Below are 22147 nucleotides of genomic sequence, written 5' to 3'. Positions count from 1 at the left end.
ACGGACTTCCAACAGTTGAGTCTGATAGCAGAAGATCTTTTAGCGATCTAAAACAACTCTTCTTTCTGGAGACACTTTGCACTGTTTCTAGCCTGCACCCCAAACCAAACACCAAGCCCTCGCCCTAAACACTAGCCCTAACCAGTCCTTTTAAGCGTCAATATGTGCCGCTACCAAATTGGACTGCCCTGATTTGTACCGTGCAAAACTTGGCCATGGTGGGAAATGGTTTAACTTTAACTATGACCTCAACATTTGAACCGCCAACATTTCCCCCGCCAAACCACCGAGCGGGTTATTTTTACCTGCTGCCGCAACAGCGTCAGCACTCGCAAATATTGCATGTCTTGAAGCAGCTAAGTTGTTCATTTTTATATTAATTTATTTATTTTTTTATAATAAGAAAGACTTGACAAAGTAACTATTTAAAAGTCAGTTTATGGGCTAAAGGGTCTTTCATTGCAGATAAAAAAAAGACTGTAGCGGTTTTTCTTAAAACTGGACCAATTTCAAACATTGTTATATCTTATATATTAGTCACTTAGACACTAGTCTATATTAACGACGTTCCACTTCAGGGATTGCTCCAGTGCCGCAGGAAATTCTGCCAGATGCATGTCTTTTCGGCTGATGTCCGTCCCCTCCCTCTTCCTTTGTGTTGGCGTTCTAACCTCTGGTGGATTTGTGAGGACTATGGTTAACTGCTCCTCAGATCTCTGCAGGGTAAATCCAGACAGCTAGCTAGACTATCTGTCCAATCTGAGTTTTCTGTTACACGACTAAAACTACTTTTGAACGTCCACGTTCCACCAAAACAAGTTCCTTCCTGAGACTATATTGCAGTGGCTCGTGCGGGGCTTACCGCCGCCCAAGACGATTGTGAATGGTTTAAAGAAATGCCAATACACCAGAGCACGTTTTTCTCCCATCCCAGAATTCTGTGTTTGTGGAGTAAGGTCTGGCAATGCGAGACTACTTGGACACAAAAATATATAAAAAAAAAAACCCAGTTAAAGTTACCCTTTAAGGCTCCGGAAAGACAGCAGTTATGGCAAATAAACTATGGTTGATGTGTGGTTGGGGTTGGGCAACTAAAAAACACCAATCTGAGGTCACGGGTTACAGTTACTTAAAAGCTAAAGTTAATTGCAGGTGTGACAGGACTCGTACTCCGGTCTCCTGCATGCCAGCCAGACATGGTAGAAACCACAGTGGACATTAATTGTAGGTGTAAAATTGTATTTATAATATAATTATAAAGGTAACTCCTGGGCATACTGCTGGCCCCCACCTTGTGATGTACACAGGTTGCACTGCTGTGGCCATAGAGGGCATCAGGTGCAGCAAACAGACCAGAATGCAATGCAGACACAAGACAAATATTAGTTTAAAATATGAAGTATTTTTGGGAAACCACACTCTGTAATAAAAATGAAAGAGGCCACTAAGCATAAGATCTATGAATGTCTGAGGGAATATTTCCTTCTGATAGGCTACCTCCTAAAATACACTCAACAATTCTGACAATAAATGGCCAACTGAAACCCTATTCCTTTTCTCGTGGTGTAACAGAGCTTTCTAAGAATTGTGTCCATGTTTAGTGGGCAGAAAACTAATCTAAATGTATAAGGGTTCTGTATGAGCAGGATCACATGCACACAACTTATTTTGCATGATGAGATAAAGCCTCATGACTGTTCAGCTGTACAAAATGTGTTGAATAATGTACAGCGACTTTGGCCCAAAGGCAGGAAGCTGTAAGGAAAAAAACGCAACTGACAAGCAATGTGTCAGCAGGTCAAACAACCAGTCAAACAACTGCAAGATACAAGACAGGTCCAAGATCCCAGGCTGAGGTACGTCTGAAATGCTAAAGAGCCAGGAGGTAAGAGCATACACAGACGTTATCAATTACAGAGTTGACTTTTTGAGGGAATCTTCTAAATGAAATACTGTAGAAAACACTGCAGTATAACTGCCCATCAAAAGTCATTGCTGGATGCATACAGTTTATCCATTTAACCTTAATAACAAGAGATTAACACAGCTGTTCTGTTTGTTATTCCACCATCAAAGCCTCAAGGGCACCACTTGGCAGATAAAGAAGTACTCACTGTAGGAATCTGTACTTTCAGTTTTGCAGACTGTGCATACAGTTTAATAATTGATTCCTTTGAAGTAACTTTTCCCCCAGGATATAGACTTTGTTACACAAGCAGGTCAGCAGAGACAGCAGAAATACCAGGAAGAACGGCTTTTGTAAGAAATGTGCCACTTCTGTTAAAACAAATCTCCCATTTAAACTGTGGCCACAGGACACAAAACAGTACCGTTTAAACCACAAACATTGGGTATTAAGTGCTTTCTTCTCCCGCTGGAAGCTGCTCAACATCTCAAAAGCTACAAAAGCTCCGTTAGCGCGATAACATTTAACCATTAATTACAAAAAGTAGTAGAAATGTTAGGCAATAAAAAGTCACAGAGCCTAAAGAGATCTTCACAAAGATCAACAGCTGTTTTTTTGTTTTGTAATCAGTATATTATTAACATGAACATTATGGAACCAGGTTTTCTGGAGAAATGAAAGAAGAAATCAGATTTCCTCGTGACCCCTTCAGATGAAGCAAGTGACGCTCGCCTTTAGCTACAAAATCATTCATCTGTGGACAGCTGTAAAATGAAATGGACCATGTAGAAAGACTACTACGTTTTGGTTCTCTTTCGCATGGTTTCACTTGCAAAGTGTTGTGTGTTCCTCTATGAGGTGCCTACTGAGATTCTAATTCAATACTATAGTCTGGATCAACGGAAGGATAAAGCCTGACATGTCCGCTCTCTGTGTGTTGCCCTATCAAAATCTGTTAGTTTTCAAACTTCGAGGTAGTGAGCTACACACTGAAAATGTTTTGAAGAAGATGTGGACGGTACAACAAGGCAGGCCTGCTTGGTTCTTTTGGGGAATGATTGTAAAGATTTATAAAGAATATGTTTAGGGCATTTCCTCTCTAACTGGGACGTTTTGGGACCGATTGGCGGGACTGCTGTGGACGAAGTACACACGGAGATACACTGGTAAGAGCCAATGAGGTTTAACCATGTATCAGCTCACGTTACTGTATTGTGTCAACAGTTAACTTCATGTAATATTGTATGTGGAGTTTTCAAATGTTAAACCAAAACAAGTTCCTTCCCGACACCATTTAGCAGAGCCACCGTCGCTGTGTCCGGAGCTTAGCACCGCCCAACTCAATTGTGATTGGTTCAAAGAAATGCAAACAATCCAGAGCGTCTTTTCTCCTATCCCAGAATGTATCTGTGGTGTAGCCAGAACTATTCCACAGCGCTGTGGAGATCTGGCAATGCGACACGAATACAATACACCGTCAGCTAGCTGTCCGTTCTGTGTATGCGAGCTGAAAAGAAATCCGGTGTTCATACACAGCCCCGGCTCTGTAAATGGACCTGACCGAGCCACACAACACTGTTCGGTGTGCCCGTGCACATGGCAACTAAGGTATGGTTAAAGTTATTTTAAAAAAAAGTGTGGTTATGGCAAATGGTTATGGATTATGGTTTTGGAAAAACAGAACATTTAACTGCAGGTCCGAGACGGGATGTCACTAAGATCTTTTGCGAAGCTGTGCAACAAGCTGAAAGATGTGATGAGGCCTGATGAGGTGACCGTGGGAACAATTCTCCTGAAATGCTAAATATTGAAGCGTTTCGAAGGCAAAGACTTGTTTGAAAGACAATTAAAATCCATGTCTATTGCACTTATATATTTATGTGTGTATTTCTTCATCTACTCTCAACCATAAAACAAATCTTCTCCCTCCCTCATTTGCTCAGATGATGCCTCACATTAGCCACGGGGAGCACAGTTTGCCATTAACTGTGTGTGTCACACGCTCTCTTCTATTACTGTGCTGACTTTCATCCTTAGTATGGTGTCGCCTGCTGTGCAGATCTGTGTGCAGCCTCTGAACACTGTTAAAACAAATGAACAACAATTCTCAAGCTCACACTCTGCATTAAACCCACTGCATCATTTCCATAAAGAGAGATCAATCATGCAACAAAGTTTGTCGTGTCACACTTTAAACTGTCCGAACGGCAACTTGATTTGAAGGGGACCGAAGAGACTGAAGAAGTCATGGAGCAGTGGTTGACATTAGATAGCAGTAGCAGTAGTAGATAGTCAGCAGGACACAATGGGATTGGGAACCAATAAATGAAACCCTTAGCCACTGTTTTCGCTACAATAAATTGACCTGAACTGTAAGGTTTCATTTTACCGGTCAAATGGGAAAAGTTCTGGTCAAATATTTTTGTTTATTGCGCTTCAATACAATCGATACGCAGGCTACAAAGAATAATATCATCAAGGGATGTAGAGTTATACTATTTATATTGAAATGTAGCCTACTTGCTACAGGAGAGGGCAAAATAATGAAATCAATGCACATAACATTGTTAAGTGCATACTTGAGTCAAATTAACTGTAAACAAGTGTCTTTCTGCAACTCGCGATGCGCATAAGTCTCTGCCTTCCCCACGGTGACTTTGCTGCGCTGTTTTGATGCGGATCTGTAGGGAGGAGCCTCTCTCTGCTTAGAAAGTCAAGCCTCCGTAACTGCGGAGAGTTATCACATATGGCATCTGGGTGTGTGTGTTTGTGTCATTAACGTTAATGTATCACAAGGTAATTCACAATGTTTCCCTGTGTCGCCATGGCTTGGGCTTTGACTTTCCCGCTTGCTTGTCGCCGTTTGTAGTTTGTAGATATATGGTATGCATCTGCATTCAATCAGAGCGAGAACGCAACACGCCGTTTTTTTTACTTTATCGCATACGCTACAGTCTAGTCATTTTTTAACTGAAAAAAACACGATCATTCACTGTTTTGAACATTGTAGAAGTAAAGATACGAAAATCGCTGTAGCCTATATTAACACAATTCAAACTGTGTAGAGGGAATTATTTCCACCCGTCACCCTGACACAGATGCAAAATATATTCATTTCGATTTTATTTTTGCGTCAAATCATAACAGCAGGTATTTCAGGACATTTTCCGTGTAGAGTAGGTTTACACCACATCACAACTATAATTTTCCCCCATGAGCATGCGCATTAGTGCGACAGCAGGGAGGAAAAACTTCCTCTATGTATAGGAAATATAGTAGAGCTTTAGAGCCTTACCAGCAGTAGAATCCTTTTAGAGTAGTATTTGATAGATTGTATCTGGATTAGAGACTGGTTAGTTTGACCTTATAGAGGCACCAGCAGAAGGCCATGGAGAAATGCAACATGTTCATTTCAGTCAAATAAAAATGTAAAAGCCATGCTTAAGCGTATAGGTAATTTAGTCCAAAGCACCCTCTGCATGCCCAGAAACGCAAAAAACTTTTTCAGCACACAATCTGTTGCTGCACCATCTTGGATCACTGTGTCCAGCTCTCGGGGGAACATGAATGTGGTCCTGACATCTCATGCAAACATGCACACAATATTCAGTGTGTAAGAAACATTCTCTTGGGACCAGGAATATTTAACTACATTTTGTGTCAATCTCCACAAGTATTGGACTGACCAGTCCACATCGGAATGCTCCGGCTGCACCACTAACATGGCAAAAACCAGAAAGTACTGAAACTTTCACACAGCACATTTCACATTGCTTCAAACATCAATAAATCATAAAAACTCCACCAGCAGCACTCCCTAAGTGGATTTTCTATCCGTATACACACACTGCTAGCCAGTAAAGCGATATCTAAAATCGCCATTTCATTCTGTGAATCGACCAAAATTGCCCCCACAGCGGTGTGTCCCATACTTACATCCCACCATCATCATGGCCACAGAGAAGATCTTCTCGCCGTCGCTGGTCGGGGCGATGTTGCCGAAGCCGATGGTGGTCAGGCTGGTCATGGTGAAGTACAGAGAGGTGATGTACAGAGAGTCCTTGCCAGGGCCGCCCTCCCATTGGCCGGAGCCACTGGTGTTGTAGCGGTAGGGCGATCCGATGCTGAGAGCCAGCTGGTAGAGCCAGCTGTCCACCTTGATGGTGTTGGTGGCCTCGTCGATGACCTCGTAGTCTCCGATGCTGTACCTATTGACGACAAAATCTCAATTTCAGTATGTTTAGCAGGCGTGAAGGCAGAGCTATAAACTGATGCATCTGATTGAGATCTGGATAAAAGCATTTAAATGGAAATGTTCCTATGTTTTTGTGTCTAAGTGACTGATGGGAACAACAATCTTTGACATTGGTCCAGTATTAAAACGCTGTAACCGGCAGCAACAGACCGGGCTGCAATGTAACCCTATGGGGCAAAATGTGCATCGTCTATTTGGTCCACTGACAGGCTCATATTAATATTCTAAGTGTCTGACAACATTATGGAAAGGATCCCTTCAGAGATAGACCTTTAAAACCTCTTTGAGACCTTTCTGTTTGACCAGAAACAGCTCTGAGGTCGCTAGCGCTAAACCCACCAGACTCCATTTAAAAAAGACAATACTTTTAGCGTGTATAGAGCCAACATATTTTCACATGTAAATCTGTAAACAATGTGTTTATTTCAACCAAAACTAGAGTTGTGATGGTTGGAAAAGTGGAAAGATGACCCAAAACATCTTTTCATAGTTTTATTTTGTTTCTGTCGACTTTGAATGAAGTGTGTTTTACGATGTTAAAATGACTGTTTATTTACATGGAGTCTGGTGGGTTTAGCTAACACAATTTAGCAGATGTTTTTATGTTTAAAAAAAGGATCTTACTCTTTAACAGTAAGGTCGACCTCCTTAGAAATCCTTTCCATAATGTTGTCAGACACTTACAATATTAATCTGAGCCTGTCAGCGGCAAAACGAGCACTTTTGTGAAGGTAAATAGAAGCTGGACAATTGCTCTATTAACTTACATTGTAGCTTGTTTCTCCGCTGCCGACTGCAGAGATCTCTCTTAATACTGGACCAATGTCAAACATTGTTGTTCCCATCAGTCACTTAGACACAAAAACATAGGGTCCAGGTTGAACAAAAAAACAGTAGTTACCCTTTAATATCCAACTAAAGATTCCAGGAGTGATTAAGAATGTTTCCATTGTTGCCCCCAGACTGTACAATAGTTTGCATCATATTAGGCTCTCTAATATATATATATATATATATATATATATATATATATATATATATATATATATATTCATTTATTTAATTACAATCTGTCTTTTTACTTTAGCTTCTTGAATAATATCATGACTACATGGACTCATATTTTCTCTATATTAGTCAATGTTTTTTTGTGCTAAATGCCTATATCTGGTACGGTCACGCCTCTGTAAATGCATACGGTCACCAACATTCAAAATTGCCTGTGTCTCTGTGAAATAATGTTCACATACCATCAATATGCAACCACGAGTACTTTTTGGTCGTAACACAAACCCGCCCGGATTATGTTTTTTCTATCAACATATTAATTAGACAAACGTATGTTGAAACTTAATTCATCTGCAAAACATCAACTGATGTATTTCATTATTTTCATACAATATCCACTCTTACCACTCATGTGTAGGTTAAGGTTAGGACAAGATTGTTGTTAGTTTATGGTTTTTAACCTGCAAAAGAAAATCTGAATATCGTTCAGGGAAGTTTCCCATCAAAAAACAAATTAGTAGTATAGAAATGAAATGAGACAGAGTTTCCTGACTAGTGATGAAAACTGCTTTTAATGAATGCCAACCACAGTCACTAGAGGACAAAATCCCCTTTAAAAACATTACAAATCCCATAATCCTTCAAATATTGATGCGCACATCCTTCAACATATACTTTACGCTACATCCAAATTTAACACCACAAATATGACGTCTACTTAAACGAAACCATTAATTCTTCATGTCAGAGCAGACTGAGGAGCATGAACAACATTTGGAGCTTCACTTTGGTCTGTCGACGCTAATATTTAGTTATTAAGGTAGCTTTCTTTATGCACTTTTCACTTAATATGAAAAGTGAATGCGGCTTTGGAGGTAAACAATTAAGCTGCTCTGTTTAAAATGTATGAGACCTGCAAAAAGACCCTCAAATGGAGCAGTGATGCATCAAAGTATTGCTGTCGAGTATTTGCAATTAAGGAATGATTTGGAAAGGGATTTGCTATGGCGCAAACATAAATTAGCATATTGTATGGAGGAAACTAAACAAAGCATGTAGTACGCTGCTGAGCAGCAGATGCTTTGTAATGTAGTACAGGTGGCAGGGCTGGAGGAATGTTTTAGCATACATTAGTCATTAGGAACGGTTAGGAAGCAGTCAGCAGCAGTCAGCAGCAGTCAGCAGGAGCTTCTGAATGGCACTAAGCGGGGAGAAATGAGAGACCCCTCAGTGAGTGTAAAACAGTTTACCAGATGCAGGCAAGCCAGTGAGCCACCAGTCCGAACACACAGACCAGCAGCACCAGAACGGCAGCTCCGTACTCCAGGTAGTGGTCCAGTTTCCGGGCCACCCGGCCCAGACGCAGCAGGCGGACCACCTTCAGGGAGCTGAACAGACTGCTGATGCCCTGAGGGGGAGGAAGGAGGGAGGGAGGGAGGAGATGAAGGGAGGCAGGGAGAGGAAAGGAGGGAGGAAGGGAGGGAGGAGATGAAGGGAGGGAGGAAGGGAGGGAGGGAGGAGATGAAGGAAGAGGAAGGGAGGGAGGAAGGAGGGAGAGGAAAGGAGAGAGGAAGGAGGGAGGGAGAGGAAGGGAGGGAGGGAGCGGAAGGGAGGAAGGAGGGAGAGGAAGGGAGGGAGGGAGGAGATGAAGGGAGAGGAAGGGACAGAGGAAGGTGGGAGAGGTAAGGAGGGAGGAAGGAGGGAGAGTAAGGAAGGGAGGGAGGAAGGAGGGAGAGGAAGGGAGGGAGGAAGGAGGGAGAGGAAGGGAGGGAGGAAGGAGGGAGAGGAGAGGAGGGAGGGAGAAAGGTGGAAGAGGAAGGGAGGAAGGAAGGTGGGAGAGTAAGGGAGGGAGGAAGGAGGGAGAGGAAGGGAGGGAGGGAGGAAGGAGGGAGAGGAAGGGAGGGAGGAAGGTGTGAGAGAGGGAGGGCGGGAGAGGAAGAGGAGGAAAGAGAAATGTGGGGAGGGATGGTGTACGGTAAGAAAAGAGAATAGAGAACAATGAATACAGAGAGAGAGACAGAGAAGTCTGTTATTACAGGGAAAGGTTTGGTTTTTGTTGTGTAAAAGGAGAATGCATTCATTGGCAAATTGACAATAGCAAATACCATTCACAGTTTGAGATCTAAGATGCGCCGCAGACGGTCGACTCGGTGGGTCTGTGCACGTTGTTTTGTTTTGTTTTGTGTTTTAACTTAGTTTTTTGCAATGGTACCCGGATCTCTTTCTCCAGAGAAGAGCTCTTGAACATCAGGGGAACAACGCCAGAGGATTTATTTCCTACTTTTCTTCTCCCAACACTGGAAATTTTGGACATTCTAGTCAAAGGTGGGCTCACCTGTGCTCACACAGCGAAACGTCGGAGGAGAGGGAAACGGGCTGGTGCGCTGGTGCATCTCCGCCAGCGAGGATTACTGGTTGGTGCAACGACGTGACAGTGATCCAGCAGCATTGTTCTCCTGACCTGGAATCTTTCATCATAAACTGTAAGCCTTTTTATTCACCCTGTGAGTTCCATTCATTCATTCTGGTCGGTGTTTACATGCCGCCGCAGGCCAACGTGCAGGTCGCACAGCGCACGCTCGCCGACCAGATACTGTGTGTGGAGCGGACCAACCCGGACTCCCTAGTTATTGTCCTTGGAGACTTTAACAAAGGAAACCTCACTCATATGCTACCTAAAAACCCCAACCGGCACGACACGGTCAGACACCGCCTACCAAGAGCCTGGGTCTGTCCGAGGTTTTTCCTTGCCACTGACGCACGTACGCATTCATGCATGCTCTTGGGGGAATCACTGGAATTGTTGGGTCCTTGTAAATTATAGAGTGTGGTCTAGACCTAAAGTGTCCTGAGATAATTCCTGTTATGATTTGACACTATAAATAAAATTGAATTGAAATTAAATATAGACAGCATATTAAATGCCCGACCAGAGAGGAGAACATTCTGGATCACTGTTACACCACAGTCAGGGATGCTTATCACGCTGTCCCCCGTGCTGCACTGGGACTATCTGACCACATCATGGTCCAACTGATCCCCACCTACAGGCAGAAACTTAAGCTCTGCAAACCTGTAGTGAGGACATCAAGGAAGTGGACCAGTGTAGCTGTGGTGCATCTCCAGACGTGTTTGGACTCTACTGACTGGGATGTGTTCAGGACTGCTACCAACAGTCTGGATGAGTACACAGAGGCTGTGACGTCATACATCAGCTTCTGTGAGGACTGCTGTGTTCCATCATGCACCAGGGTGAGTTACAACAATGACAAACCCTGGTTCACAGCCAAACTCAGAAGATTATGGTTGGATAAGGCAGAGTTGTTCAGGAGTGGGGACAAAGACAGACTTAAAGAAGCAAAGTACAAGTTTAGCAAGGCGGGGAAAGAGGCTAAACAACGGTACTACTCTGAGAAACTCCAAAACCAGTTCTCAGCAAATGACTCTGCTTCTGTCTGGAGAGGGCTCAAACAGATCACCAGCTTCAAGCCCAAAGTCTCCCACTCCACCTGCTGACCCGATGCCTGGCCAACGACCTTAACAAGTTCTACTGTCGCTTTGATGGACAATGGGTCAGTCCTGTAACCATCCCCCTCAACACCTCCCAACAAAGGGTCTTCCCTGATACCATCCCCCGCAACACCTCCCAACAGCTCCAGCTACAGTGCATCACCTCCACCTCCCCCACCTTTAAGGTCCCGCCCTCCACCTCAACACCCACCTCAGTGACGACTCTCTCCATCAATGAGGAAGACGTCAACAGACTGTTCAGGAGCCCATCCAGCTTGAAGCACTGCGCTGACCAGCTGTCTCCAGTGTTCACAGACATTTTCAACACCTCACTGGAGACATGCCACGTACCTGCCTGCTTCAAGTCCTCAACAATCATCCCTGTTCCCCGAAAGCCAGGACCACAGGACTTGCGACTTCAGACCCCGTCGCCCCTGACCTCTGTGGTTGTAAGAGTCCTTTGAGCGCCTTGTGCTTTCTCACCTCAAAGCCATCACTGACCCCCTCCTGGACCCCCTGCAGTTTGCCTACAGAGCCAATAGGTCTGTAGACGATGCAGTCAACCTGGCCCTACACTACATCCTCCGGCACCTGGACTCCGCAGGAACCTACGCCAGGATCCTGTTTGTGGACTTCAGCTCTGCCTTTAACACCATCATCCCGGCTCTGCTTCAGGAGAAACTCTCCCACCTTGGTGTGCCTGACTCCACCTGCAGGTGGATCACTGACTTCCTGTCTGACAGGAAGCAGCATGAAAAGCTGGGGAAAGACATCTCCGATTCACAGACCATCAACACCGGATCCCTCAGGGCTGTGTTCTTTCTCCTCTGCTCTTCTCCCTGTACACCAACAGCTGCACCTCCAGTCACCAGTCTGTCAAGCTTCTGAAGTTCGCGGATGACACCTCCCTCATCGGACTCATCTCTGATGGTGACGAGTCCGCCTACAGGTCGGAGGCTGACCACCTGGTGAAGTGGTGCAAGCAAAACAACCTAGAGCTCAATGCTCTAAAGACAGTGGAGATGGTTGTGGACTTCAGGAAGAATTCAGCCCCACCTGCCCCCATCACCCTCTGTGACTCCACAATTAACATTGTGGAGTCTTTCCGCTTCCTGGGAACTACCATCTCCCAGGACCTCAAGTGGGAGCTGAACATCAGTTCCCTTGTCAAGAAAGCACAACAGAGGATGTACTTCCTGCAGCAACTGAAGAAATTCAACCTGCCAAAGACAATGATGGTGCACTTCTACACAGCCATCATTGAGTCCATCCTCACTTCCTCCATCATCATCTGGTACGCTGCTGCCACTGCCAAGGACAAGGGCAGACTGCAGAGTGTCATTCGGTCTGCAGAGAAGTTGATTGGCTGCAATCTGCCGCTGCTCCAGGACCTTTACGCCACCAGGACTCTGAAGTGTGCTGAAAAGATTGTGGCCGACTCGTCCCACCCCAGCAACAAACTCTTTGAGCCACCCCCCTCTGGCAGGAGGCTGAGGTCCATGAGGACCAAAACCTCACATCACAAGGACAGTTTCTTCCCCTCTGCCACTAGCCTTATTAACAAGGCCCGGAAACCACCCAGACTCTCTCCCCCCTCTGGCTTTACATGCCACTGTACTTAATCTGCTCTTTTTTTCTTAATTCTTACTCTCTTATTTTTAATACATTCTGTATGTGTATATATATACATATATTTATACTTATATTGTTTGTTCTGTTTAACCTGCTTGTTTAACTTATTTTAGAGAATGTGTGACGTGCACCAACAACACTAAAACAAATTCCTTGTATTTGTAAAAAACGTACTTGGCAATAAAGCTTTTCTGATTCTGATTCAGATTCAGTTCAGGCTCAGATGTTTAAACACTAAGACTCCTATCACCTTGTTTCTGTGGTAATAATACACTACGTGTAATCACGGACAGACCGCTCTGTGAACAGAGAGTGTTAAAAGCTGGAAGCAGCAATTCAAACTTTTTTTTGAAGGAAAGTAAATTAGGGGGGAAAGGAATACAACGACAACAAAAATGTGATCAGTTTGTTTTCATTCCGCCCACAGTTGAATAGTTTAGAAAAAAACACCAATACTTGAAATACACAGATGAGTGTCTCTGCAGAGACACCTACCCACGCAGTAAGTAATACCAATGTGTTAAGATTCTCACATCAACCAGAAGCTTAAAGGACATTTCTGGCGCTAAATGAACCTAGGGGTTAATAACACGTGTACAACTGTTCTCTGGGATTTGTTTTCATGCTAATCGACTGTGACCAGTTTTAGCGCGAACTGCTTACAAAGTTCTCAATGCTTCGGTTTACATGTAGGGCCCCTCATTATGCTACCGTGGAAGTGTGGTGCTATTTTGAGCCTTGTTAGTGGTATAAAATAGCAATGTCTTTTTACTCTACCAATGCCCCTACGACTAGCGTTACAAGCTAATTAACGGTTCGCGCTAAAACTGGTCACATTCGATTACCATCAAAACATGTCCCAGAGAACGGTCGACTCGGTACACATGTGTTATTAACCCCTAGGTTCAGTTTGCGCTGGAATTGTCCTTTAATTTTCTTTTTCTTTAGTTTCCTGCAGCAGGTTTTCTTTTTTTATGTACTTATTTGTTTATTTGATATAGTAGATTATTTGATGAAACAAAGCTAGAACTGGCACTTTTGCATGCCAAGCCACACCTCTCCATCCATCAAAATGATTTCTAAATGACATTTTGTCCAAGTTATGCAGCGCTAAGCTCAAGAGGAAACCAGAAAAGGTCACAGCAGAAATTGAGAAAGCAAACACAGTTAATAATGCATTGCTTTCTTTTAAATCACTATTAGGAAGATAACCCATTGAAAGCCATGAACATCAGTCCGGATCTTAACTACAGAGGCACATCAAAGATTGGGACATTGTTGGTTCCAAGTTGGCCAGGAAAGTGTCACCCAAAGCAGAAAAGAAATAATACAGGATGGCAAAACTAAGGTTATGATAAAACTGATGACAGACCCTTCCTCCAGAGCTCCCATCATGTCGGACCAGCGTCAGAGCATACACATATTCATATGGCACTGGTCACTTTAAAAGGGTACCATGGAATGGTTTATACACATTATTTAAATCGGAAAATCGTATGTAGCGTGCTTTTTTTTCGATGATTTTTTATAATCGATTCTTTTCCTTAGAATCAATATATTATTATTTTTTTTACCATTGATTGATCTAAATATTTTCTGTTGATACGGTACCTCCGACAGCGAAAACATCATATCTGTTTCCAGCAAAAAAAAGCGAAAGCAGAAAATACAAGATATGTTCTTTACAAATGAAATAAATGTCAGACTGACTGACATGTGATGTGCATTCTTAGAAAACTATTAGTTTTTAGAAATATCTGTGATGTATTGTCTCTAGAAGTGTATTATTCAACTTTTGTTTTTGTTGAAGTAGGAAATACTCAATACTATCGAATCGCAATACTTCTAGAATCGCGATAAATGAAAATCGCAGTACAAATGTAATCTCTACCTAGAATACAGAAAGAATCAAATCAGGACATTATTTACATTATTTTTAATCTATTTTATCTAGTTCTTTAATCTAGTTTTTATTTCACTCTTTTTTTACTACTACTAGACTGCTGTTATGACAGCTTTTAAATCTATTTTATTACATCGTCATTTGTATCGTGTCACGTGCACTGGTCTCAAGTGTTTTTGTCCATTTTGTCTTTTTTGTTGTTGTGTCAGTCATCTGGGAAGCTCTTTAAACTGCACTAACCTGTAAGGTGCTACACAAAAGTATGCAGTATAAAGCTGTGCCACACATCACAGCACTTAATAGAAAATATTAATGAATATGAATTATTCATTAATAGTATTGTTTTTTTTTTTTTACTTCTTCCTACTCATTTTTCAACATGGGAATTCTTTATATGAATCATGTACAATCATTTTGAAAGATATGTTTGCAGGCTATTTTGTTTGAGTTGGTTTTTCTTGCTTGTGCTGAAATTGAAGAATGCTCTAATTTATCTTTTTGTTTTTAACAAAATAAACTCATTTGCAATGCCTGTCCCTAGATGGGCCTTTAAAATACAAAAAAAACGGCCCAACCGGTAGCGGCAGATGGTCGCCCACCAAGAGCCTGGTTCTGTCTGAGGTTTCTGTCTGTTTAAAGGAAGATTTTCCTCGCCACTGTCGCACCAAAAGCTCGCTCTTTTGTAAAGTCTCAAAGCATTGAAAGTAGAGCCCGACCGATAAAGGAGTTTTAAAGCCGATATCAACACAAATATTTGGTGATTTAAAAATCCGTTATATCGGCCGATATATTTAACACGTAACAAAACATAAACAGATTTCCCTAACATTAGTTATTTGTTGTTATTTATGAGTCCTCCCTAAAATAATATGATAATGCAGTTTAAAAATAAACTTGTTTGTTTTATTGTCACAACAGAACAGAGGAACATTAAAATATATTAAAGTTCTGATAAATAAAATGTATAAAAATACAAACGTAAAATATGAAACTTAAAGGGTTAAACATGAGTGTTGCCAACTGGGACGTTGTAGAGCACCCTCTGGTGGACAAACTATACAACGCCAACACTCAGAACATGGTTGAAGGGGGTTTCGTTATTTTTTTAAAGTGGCCATATTCTGCTCATTTTCAGGTTCATAATTGTATTTAGAGGTTATACCAGAATAGGTTTACATGGTTTAATTTTCAAAAAACACCATATTTTGGCTCTAACACCCCAAATCCCAGAAAAAGTGATTTGTTTTCATAATATGGGCACTTTAAATATTAATTTATCGGCCATTATAAATGCCGATACCGATAGTTTGGAAAATGCCTAATATCAGCCAATAACGGTTTCGATAACAAAAATCGGTCTGGCTCTTATTGAAAGCACTGAAGATCAGTGAAAGAAAATCTTTCTACAGATGGATCTGCACGTGCTGCAGGGTCTGCATCCCAAAGACAACTCAGTGTAATTTCTTACAGTGGTAAAGAAATAGGTTAATTCTCTTGATTATTCTTTGATCTTGACTTGACCAGGTTTGGGTTTTCCCTGCACAGGACTGAGGAGGTCTTGGCTGCGTTGGCCTCAGCTCAGACTCCTTATATTCCCCTCTCTCTGAAGCCACAGGGCCGGCCAGCTGTGCCGCCTCTCTCTCCAGCCACAGCTTCAAAGGCCTCCCCTGGGATTCGGGCGCTTCCCAGCTCATATGTAAATGCCTCTAGCTTAAGTAGCTACAGAACAGAGCAACACAGATGAAAAGAGCACGAGTCAAGAGCAATGCATGTAAAACCATGGCTCGTGAGCACCTGTTTATCCAAACAGAGGCCGGTGAAGAGGGACGGCGTATAGACGGAGATTACATGTCCACGGGGAAGCTTTTTTCACAGCGCCGGCTCTTTCTCTCATTATTTTCTAAACACAGGACGCACTGTTGCATCTTCCTGACAGCACTGGGAGCTTAACATGTTTTCAGAGCTCAATCCGGTGAGCATTAAAAATTGAAAACATCACAGCTTATAGCAAAACAGCGCCATGCTTCAATTGAGTTTTCAATTGTCACTCTGCACCGAGAGCAGAACCATCCACAAGCAGCAAACGCTACAAAGAAAAGGTACTTTTTGTACAGTTTTCTAATCCTGTCAACATTTGAAACACGAGGGTAAACGTCAAACTGAATACATTTTTGTTATTTTAGTACCACAAAATACATTTGGTTTAATAGCTTTTGTTCTTCTCCCTTTGACAAATGTAAGACATCAAATATAAACCATCTGTGGGGATTAGTAGACTTAGACAATTAGCAACAGGTTGCAAAGTGTTGAAACAGATGAGCAGCACAGAAAGAAACATTTGTTTTTCACTGGTTTTCCTTCATCGCTCAGCCTCCTCCACATCCTTTCACTTCATGCTTTTATCCAACTATTCACCTCGCCTGCTAGTAGCCCATTTTCACAGCAGACATTTGGGCTTGTCACAGCAGGAAAAGCACAAGTGTAACTAACAATTAACAATGACTCAATGAGCCAGCGTGCATAATACCGGGGTCCTGAAACCTGTGCTTTCGCTGCTATGACAGGTCAAGATGTATGTAATGAAAATAGTCTATTCCCACTGTTCTATGCTGGGTTCACACAATGTCGGCAAAATAGAAAGAATGATAAACGGAACCAGCACTATAGCCTTGATTAGGACTGTTTATGTAATGGTGTATTATTGTTAATACCATCTTTTAGTTTAGCAGCCACTGACTTGCTCACACTTCTGTAGTTATTCACCCAGCGAGTGAGTTAACATGGCATGTCAGAAACTCACATGTCCTACTCGGAACTACAACCAGGAGGCTGTGTGAATGGCTTGTATTACCCTCCGTACAATATGACATGAACGCAGCATTATTGTATCACCTCACCTCTCCATCTTCCGCTAGAATAGTATATATATATATATATATATGTATATGTATATATGTATATATGAGTATATATATATATATATATATATATATATTCATAGAAACAAAAACAAGTTAAATGAAAATGAAAAACTTTGATGTAACACACATACGGCCAATTAAACTGCATAAAGGAATATATTTTTGACCAACCAGATGGCAGTCCTTTAGGAACAGGAAGCCCGCTTCCAAAATGTGGAAGCGCATGCTGTTATTTCAGTATCAATCAGATAGATGGGAGAGAGGGAAACTTCAAGTGGTGGCACAGAAAGCAACAGCCCCAACAATCAGAAATGTAAAGAGCCATCGCCGATAGAGGTAATAAGACTGGTGGTACGGTGATATTTTGGCAACTCAAAGTTCAACATCACTGCTGAAAGTCTTTCCTGAAGGGGACAAACTTTTGTTTTGTAAGTTTATCATCTGCAATATCAATAGCCTCTTACAGTTGCATACACCAGCAATTAGACCAATCTAAAAACTCTGCAAGAAAACAGACAGACACAAAACAAACAGAACTAAACTGACATAAAAAGAGACATCACACATGTTGCTGCTTTTTCACTGCAAGAGACACTAAAGAATGTTGACCTCAACAGAAATATGGTCTTGATTTATTTCATTGTGTACAGTATTTTGATATTGACTGATAAAAAAAAAGTTATAGTAATACCATTTGAGCTCCACAGACTTCATATTCTTTTGATTATCACATCTTCCATCCATCCTGTCGCCACTCTGCTATTCTATAGTTCCACTTTTTTTAAATCAAATAATTTTCACCTGATAATTCACTTGAAAATTGCAATGCAAATCGAACCAGCACTAATGTATCGTGAAAGAATCGAATTGGGACCAAAGCATTTCTTCCCAGCCCTAATAGCAACTCATTCCTTTTCATCCCTCTCTTCCTCTTCCTTCCATCCACCAATCTTCCTTTGACTCTCATCCAGCAGACACATTCAGCTCCATCTTTCCATTCTTCTCCTTCCCTCCCTCTCTCCGTGTTAACATGCATGCAGTGTTAATTTCCCACCCCCGACTGCACGGCGCACAGCGTCCCCCCGGCTCTGTCAGCTTGGCTGGCCGGGGCGGTGGCAACATGCGCGCCACGCAGAAAGGTCAGGCTGGATTAGAGCCTTCTGAGCTTCCGTGGCGCCTGCAGACACCCGCTGGGAGCTCCCATAGGCCAGCCGGGCTCCTCTGTGACAGCAGGTGGCTTCAGGACCCGCGGGGTGTTCCTCCGACACACACAAACACACACTTTTCACACCACCTCCGCTGCAACGTGACTGAGCTCCAGCACAACACCTCATGAGAATCTTACATTGTTTTTTTTGTTAGTTTTTTTTGCTTTTTTGCTTAGCCCGACTATTTCAGTTGCTTTGTTGACGTAACTGCTGACCCGTGTAGGTGTTGCTGAATCTCCAAAATGTTAACAGGAAGAAATAAAAAAGTTCTCACACTTCAAAGGAAAACTCTATTTTTGTATAGGCTAACTTGTAGGTTGTGTTCATGTCTTTTGTATTGTTAAGGTAATATTTTATAGCTGAGATCTGGGGATGTCTAACACTGCAAACAGCCGATTATCAGGGCAGATATTTGGCAATTTGCTTTTAAATAGCAGATAAATGAATGTTTAGGTCAAGACGGACTGGGAGGATCTCTTTGGTTTTACTACTATTCAATTATTTACTTATTTTTTACTAAGGATTACTGTTTTAGCTAGTTTTTGGTTTTATTCATTAATTTCATTGGCTGTGTGTTATGTTTAGACTTTCAGTTTTATAACATAATTGCTTAAAGCATTTAAACAAACTTCTGTGTTGGAGTTTGTAGCATTTTAAAATGGTAACTTTTGACTAAAAGATTTTCATTTTGACTGTAAATGCATATCGGTTCCGTTATCGCTTTCATTAACTACTAATAATCGGTGTTGATATTGGCCCTGGAAGACCAGTATCGGTCGACCCCTAATAAGCCGTCCGACCAACAACCAACACTTGACAGCAAACAGAAAACAAAACCCAGAGCCAAACATTACAAGCCCAACATGCATCCTCCTCTTCAATCCACTACGTGAAGCTGGTACATGTATTGGCTCCAAACAGATGTAATCAACCACATGTTTTGACCTAGAGAGTTTTGGATCAACCAACAACTACTGAGATTATATGATGATTTTTCACTTAAATCCTAATAGATTTGCACTGCTTCCAGTTTGTTAAAAAGTTAGATATAAAGTATAACAAGTTACATATGCTCTGCTTTCATGTGTTGTACAGTCCTCACAAGGCATGATTGTGAACGCGTTAGAGTGTATGTACGCGAGTTGGCAGCGCCTGCATGTCACCAGCTTGGCAGCAGTGTCTTGAAACCTGCATTAAAATACAACTAAAAATACTTCCTGCCTGCTTCATCCATCAGAGACGGCACAGGGGAATTCAGTCTGCAATGAGTCTATAATAATCTCTGCCACTTTCTTTCACACTGCACCTTAAGCTGCCCACACACTGCCCTCAGTCAGCATCCATCTATTCTTCCAGTCTGCTAATACAGGAGAGCAGCAACAAAAACTTCAATTTAGCAAAGAGGAGAAGAGAGATTAACTGTGTCCTCTTTAGTGGCTGGAAATTTACCTGCCATTGATTTCCTCTTAATTCCCCCACCGGTGTCTGCTGTTTAAAAGACAGCAACAGAAAACTCCATCTCATCCAATCCATGAACGACTGGTGGTGAGAGGCCAGAGGACGAGAGACATCCGAACCGAGACGCAGCCAGCCAACCAGACACCGACTGGAGGATCCACAATTCAATACGCCATTCAGTCTGGTGGAGGACACAGTGGGGCAGCAGCAGCAGAGCAGGCACAAACACACACAGACACATGCCGGCGAGGACGTTCAACACTCAATGTTAAACTGGAACATATGGGCTCAATACTGGCCCTAATTTAAATAGAAATATTTCAGCTACTAACGTCACAGCTCAGCTACACTTAACATGTATTTTCATGGCACACTTTGTTTATGCACCTACTGTAACTTACAGTAAAAGAAATAAGGTATCACAGGATGACTATTAAGTCCATCCCAGGCTGTCAGATGATGTTCCAGGTATACTAACATCTTACCTGGGCCGTGGGAAACACTGATTTCTGACTGGCTGGAAGGTGTTCAAAATAGATACATCAGGACACAGGAAAAGACAGTTCTGCACAACAACTTCACTACATCCTTGTAAGTGGACAACTGTTGGATAGCTTGCCATTATACTCTTTTTCTCTCACACCCCGATCAGGCCGACAAATATTTGTAATATTGGTATTATAATATTATTGTATTAGCACAGAATGTGGTTCAGACATTCATGTTCCCCTCAGGTTGAACAAATCAACTTGACGGTGAGCGTCAAGTCAAAATGTTAATTTGTCCAATACTTGCAAGACTATTGACATTTCCAACAGCCTCAGTTGTACTTTGGGTTTGGTGTAGAGGATGGATACCCGAACCAAGCCTGTCGGGACCCGGCGTTAACCGACAGGCTGGGCCGGGTTTCGGACAGATATTTAGAAATGATGTTTGGGTTTGGGTCGGGCTCGGTCACATCAGCATGATAAGGCATTGAACATTTCAAATTTAAAAAAGCTTATTATGTAGGAGTGCCTGTGTTAACGTGAGCTTGTTCGCCGGTGTGTGCTGATGACCTCATCTGTTGACATTTCTGAATGCCTTCCTATAGTTGCTTAATAAAAGCTTTCCACACAAACAAACGTACATGTGTCATTAGTATGAGAAAAACTGTGTCTGGCTCGGGCCAGGCTCGGACAGAAATATCTTAACGCCTGTCGGGCTCGGGCCGGGCTCGGTTACTGCTCTGTCGGGCGCGGGCCGGGCTCGGTTACTGCGCTGTCGGGCTCGGGCCGGGCTCGGTTACTGCTCTGTCGGGCTCGGGCCGGGCTCGGTTACTGCGCTGTCGGGCTCGGGCCGGGCTCGGTTACTGCGCTGTCGGGCGCAGGCCGGGCTCGGTTACTGCTCTGTCGGGCTCGGGCCGGGCTCGGTTACTGCGCTGTCGGGCTCGGGCCGGGCTCGGTTACTGCTCTGTCGAGCGCGGGCCAGGCTCGGACAGAAAAATGCGGCCCAATCCGCACTCTAGTTTGGTGCTACCTATCAAATGAGAGCATGCTAACACGCTAAACTAAGACGATAGACACCTATTTTTACGATAAATAGTTTTTAGTCTAAAAAAATGCTACAATCGTGACGAATGTCCATCACAAGTCCCCAGAGCCCAAGGTAAAGTCTTTAAATTGCTTATTTTGTCCAACCAACAGTGGATGACCTAAACATATGCTAATTGATATATATATATATATATATACTATGATTGGAACCAGCAAATGTTTGACATTCTTTTTGTTTAATGACTTCCCAATTCTCTGTCTGCTTGACGCTTCAAACTACAAAGTTTTTAGGGGTTACTTCACCTTCTTCAACATCCTGTTTTAAAAATGTTTTAAAGTTATCAAAGCAAGAATCTGATCATTTTGTTGAGACTTTAAGAGCTGCTAAGAACTATTAGACAAGAACACAATGCTGAAGGAGGCGTTGAGTCATTTTTGGCATACAAAATGAATAGATGTGGAAAATTCAGCTGCTGCCAGCTTAAATACTGGTCATTTTCACAATTATTATTATTATTATTTATATTACTGGCGTTCAAAAACTCATGTGATTAAGCCCCCACTTGGCAGACACAATCGTACACACTCACACACAATAATGGATGTCTGTGCACAAACACACACCGGCAGCATGTGTTCACACCCACTCACAAAAAGATGAAATGTTCAAGCATAAAAACACTGATTACAACATTTATTCTTTTTTTATTTCGCATTCAGTAGATTGGTCCTTCCACGTCCGGGCTGAGGTCTAATTAATTCAGCTAGAAATCAAGTGGTAAATCACCTTTAATAACGCCATAATGATATA

At 42.4% G+C, this 22147-nt stretch overlaps 1 protein-coding gene across 4 annotated transcripts in view; it reads right to left on the bottom strand.

Moving 5' to 3' along the window:
- kcnh5b (potassium voltage-gated channel, subfamily H (eag-related), member 5b) overlaps positions 1-22147 on the bottom strand; it is a 177671-nt gene that overhangs the window by 98446 nt on the left and 57078 nt on the right. For all 4 annotated transcript variants that reach the window (XM_078278189.1, XM_078278190.1, XM_078278192.1 and 1 more), the window contains exons 7-8: positions 8420-8577; positions 5843-6114 (exon numbers count right to left, since the gene is read on the bottom strand). In XM_078278189.1, the coding sequence (XP_078134315.1) occupies positions 5843-6114; positions 8420-8577 (430 nt within the window). The remainder of the gene's footprint in view (positions 1-5842; positions 6115-8419; positions 8578-22147) is intronic.

The sequence above is a fragment of the Sander vitreus genome, chromosome 20 (assembly GCF_031162955.1).
Source record: "Sander vitreus isolate 19-12246 chromosome 20, sanVit1, whole genome shotgun sequence".
In the NCBI taxonomy this organism is placed as follows: Eukaryota; Metazoa; Chordata; class Actinopteri; order Perciformes; family Percidae; genus Sander; species Sander vitreus.
Note: the sequence above shows the minus strand (reverse complement) of the source record. Positions and strands in the feature narration are given on the sequence as shown.